Source organism: Priapulus caudatus, unplaced genomic scaffold (assembly GCF_000485595.1).
Source record: "Priapulus caudatus unplaced genomic scaffold, Priapulus_caudatus-5.0.1 Scaffold846, whole genome shotgun sequence".
NCBI lineage: Eukaryota > Metazoa > Priapulida > Priapulimorpha > Priapulimorphida > Priapulidae > Priapulus > Priapulus caudatus.
Window position 1 is genome coordinate 104,494 of NW_014577907.1, and position 2,970 is coordinate 107,463.

Here is a 2,970-nt window from a genome sequence, read left to right on the forward strand (position 1 = left end):
TCTAGACTAACGTCCCTTTTGTCCTTGGTTAGGGAGATGACATGGTTTTGCCACCCATGTGTTGAACGGGATGAAATATGTTACGCTACAAAGCGAGATTTCGTGACATGGGAAAAGTTATGCCATAATATGTAGTCAAATTCCTCCTTTGACATCCGAAGAAAGTTTCGGTAGCTTTCCTTGTCTTCGTTTAGTAATTCGGGTAATAACCTGTTGTAAACGCCTAATTGGGGCCTTCTGTCTATCCATGGGCGTGGACATGTTACAGCGGTACACAATGCTTTCTTCGTCTTCGTTTTTCTTTTTTTTTCTTTTTCACCATTAATGCCTGCACCACCTTTTGCACCACCTGCAATAAGCAGGTGCGCACATACGTATTCTTCCTCCATTGCCCATCTTCTTACTGCAGTGTTTCAGTACTGCAGTGCTGCAATCTACAATACAACTACAGTAATCGGGGTCACATCGGGGGCAAGATGGACAATCGGTAAGATTTGCTGACAAAAATCGATAGTGTAAACAGCAACTCAACACCAACTTCTATCGGGTCAAGTCGGGGGCAAAGTTGGAATGCACTTGAAATCGGTATGATTTGCTGACAAAAATTATTATAGCAGCCTCATATATGCCTTATAGCAGCCTTAACAGTATTATAGCAGCCTCATATATGCCTTATAACAGCCTTAGCAGAATTATAGCAGCCTTATATATGCATTATAACAGCCTTAGCAGAATTATAGCAGCCTTCACAGCATTATGCCTTATATAGGCCTATGCCTTATAGTAGCCTTAACAATATTATAGCAGTATTTCAGAAGCCATATTTAAAGGCGAGGTTTCGCTACTACGGCATTGCCTCACATGACCAATCATTTTATTTATGTATTTTTACTTCATATTTTATTCATATTTTTCTATTTGTTTTTATTTGATTTATTAAACATGTTATTTATTATTTATTTTCAGACATTGATCATTGCCTCGTCAAAGCAAAGCTGAGCTGCACGTTTGATTTTGTATTTCAGATGAATTGGAATATTTTAATATAACTCCTGACTTCGTTAAAAACCGCCAGTTTAGATGTGTCGGTCTGTGTAAGTGTCCCGAACAGATAGAATAGGCCATCCTTACCAATATGAGGAGAGACAGCCTGTCGCCATGACGACGATCCCGACTGGATTCCTCCTAGGTGCGCGCCCCGCCTAATTATTTTAAATTCGTTTGGATTAATTAACCGTTTTGGGGAAGTTCTTGTGAGTTAGCGCCGTGACCATCGATCGTGCTATTACTTCTACGCGAATTGCTTCACTCGTGGTACAGGGATGTTCCCACGCTGGGCGGTGCTGTTACTTTTGATTTCCAACCGGCACTCAAAACAAATTGCCGTTTTCCGCCCGGAACAAAATTACATCAAATAGGACATCATTATTTAGGAATGGTCCATTGAGTGAATTATTGTAGAAATCAATCAACAACAAAGTCTGATTACCCGGCACTCAACATTTTTTGGGTCCATGCTTCTAATCGATAGCCGATTAATGGCTCTTGCTTGATAAGGAGTACGTGCTATTACATTTACGCTAATAGCTTCACACGAAGAATTGGCAGAATGGCATTCACAATTTCAGAGAATTGGCTATACCATCAGATTATGATTATAGTGACAATTGTGATTTAGTGCGCAAAAGAAAAGACTGGCCAAGCGGCATTCTGAGCTGGCTAAGCCAAAGAAGCTGGAGAGAGCACCGAAGAAACCTCGCCTTGTACACAATAGAAAGAGAGCATCTCCCAAGTGCAAGAGAAGACTAGACAGGTCAGAGGGGTCAATGGCAGGTTAAGGTCAGAAGGGTCAATGGCAGGTTAAGGTCAGAAGGGTCAATGGCAGGTTAAGGTCAGAAGGGTCAATGGCAGGGTTAAGGGGTACCATCTGGTCAGAAGGGAAACCTGTATACCCAGAAGAACACACAGGAATTACCAAAAAGTTTCTTTTGTATATATAGGCAGGTGGCCGTTCTGTAGAAGTGGTTTCACAATAGGTGACACTCGAAAAAAATGTCAAGAGTCATCTGTATAGATGCATGCATGGTGTTCATATTATAGAGGAATCTCAGCTAATACAGCCTTATCTCTAGTGAAGGCAGTCCTGATGATTTTTTAGATACTATGACCAGGAGGCAAGCAGCAGTGCTGTGAAGAATGTTGAGGCGGTGAATGACGCAGAGCAGAATGAACATGGGTAAATGTACAAAAATATATGTATATATATATATATATATATATATATATATGTGTGTATATGTATATATATCAAGATATATACATATATATCGTGATTTGTGATATATATAATGTGTAAAAGCTGGAATTATATTGATTACTTTTTTATTATTTTTTACATTTGTGTTCAGTTTGCTCTAAATAATGCAGAGAGTTTCTATACAGATACTATATACAGCTTCTTTTATGCTGCCATGCAGACACATTGAACTTTGATAACTCAAAAAGCCACCGTACGTTATATAGCTAAATAAATCTATATAAATTAAACTAAAACTTTCTTTTCATATCAAGCTACCTTAGCTTCCACCAGCAAGTAATGTTCCAACTGCAGACATTGATGCCTATGGCTGAGCTTCATTCTCCCTCAACAACATTCATGATCAAGCAAATGTGGAAGGCATGGCATATAGCTATAATATAATGGCAATAAAATTGTAAATTAGTGAACATCTGGCATGTTACACTAATGCCAGAGCAGGATGTGTTGCAGTTTGTTTCTTAAGTGGAAAATATTTTATTTTTACTCTGAGAGTCTCTAAGTGTGTAACCTCTCATGTTCCTAAGCTGGGCAGGACATAATGTTTTGCATGAAGATTAATTAATTGCCAATCTAAGGCTCCTATTCTTTTCAGGAATTACCAGATGAGCATAGGGTTACCATGGCTACCTTACATCAACAGACAACAGGTG

General features: G+C 39.0%; 1 protein-coding gene across 1 annotated transcript in view; it reads left to right on the forward strand.

Annotated features, from left to right (window-relative positions):
- LOC106813939 overlaps nucleotides 1–2,585 on the forward strand; it is an 8,819-nt gene extending 6,234 nt beyond the window's left edge. Inside the window, exons 10-12 of the mRNA XM_014818186.1 lie at nucleotides 1,679–1,813; nucleotides 2,159–2,236; nucleotides 2,572–2,585. Of these exons, the coding sequence (XP_014673672.1) occupies nucleotides 1,679–1,809 (131 nt within the window). The 3' untranslated portion in view covers nucleotides 1,810–1,813; nucleotides 2,159–2,236; nucleotides 2,572–2,585. The remainder of the gene's footprint in view (nucleotides 1–1,678; nucleotides 1,814–2,158; nucleotides 2,237–2,571) is intronic.
- The last annotated feature ends 385 nt before the right edge of the window (nucleotides 2,586–2,970 follow it).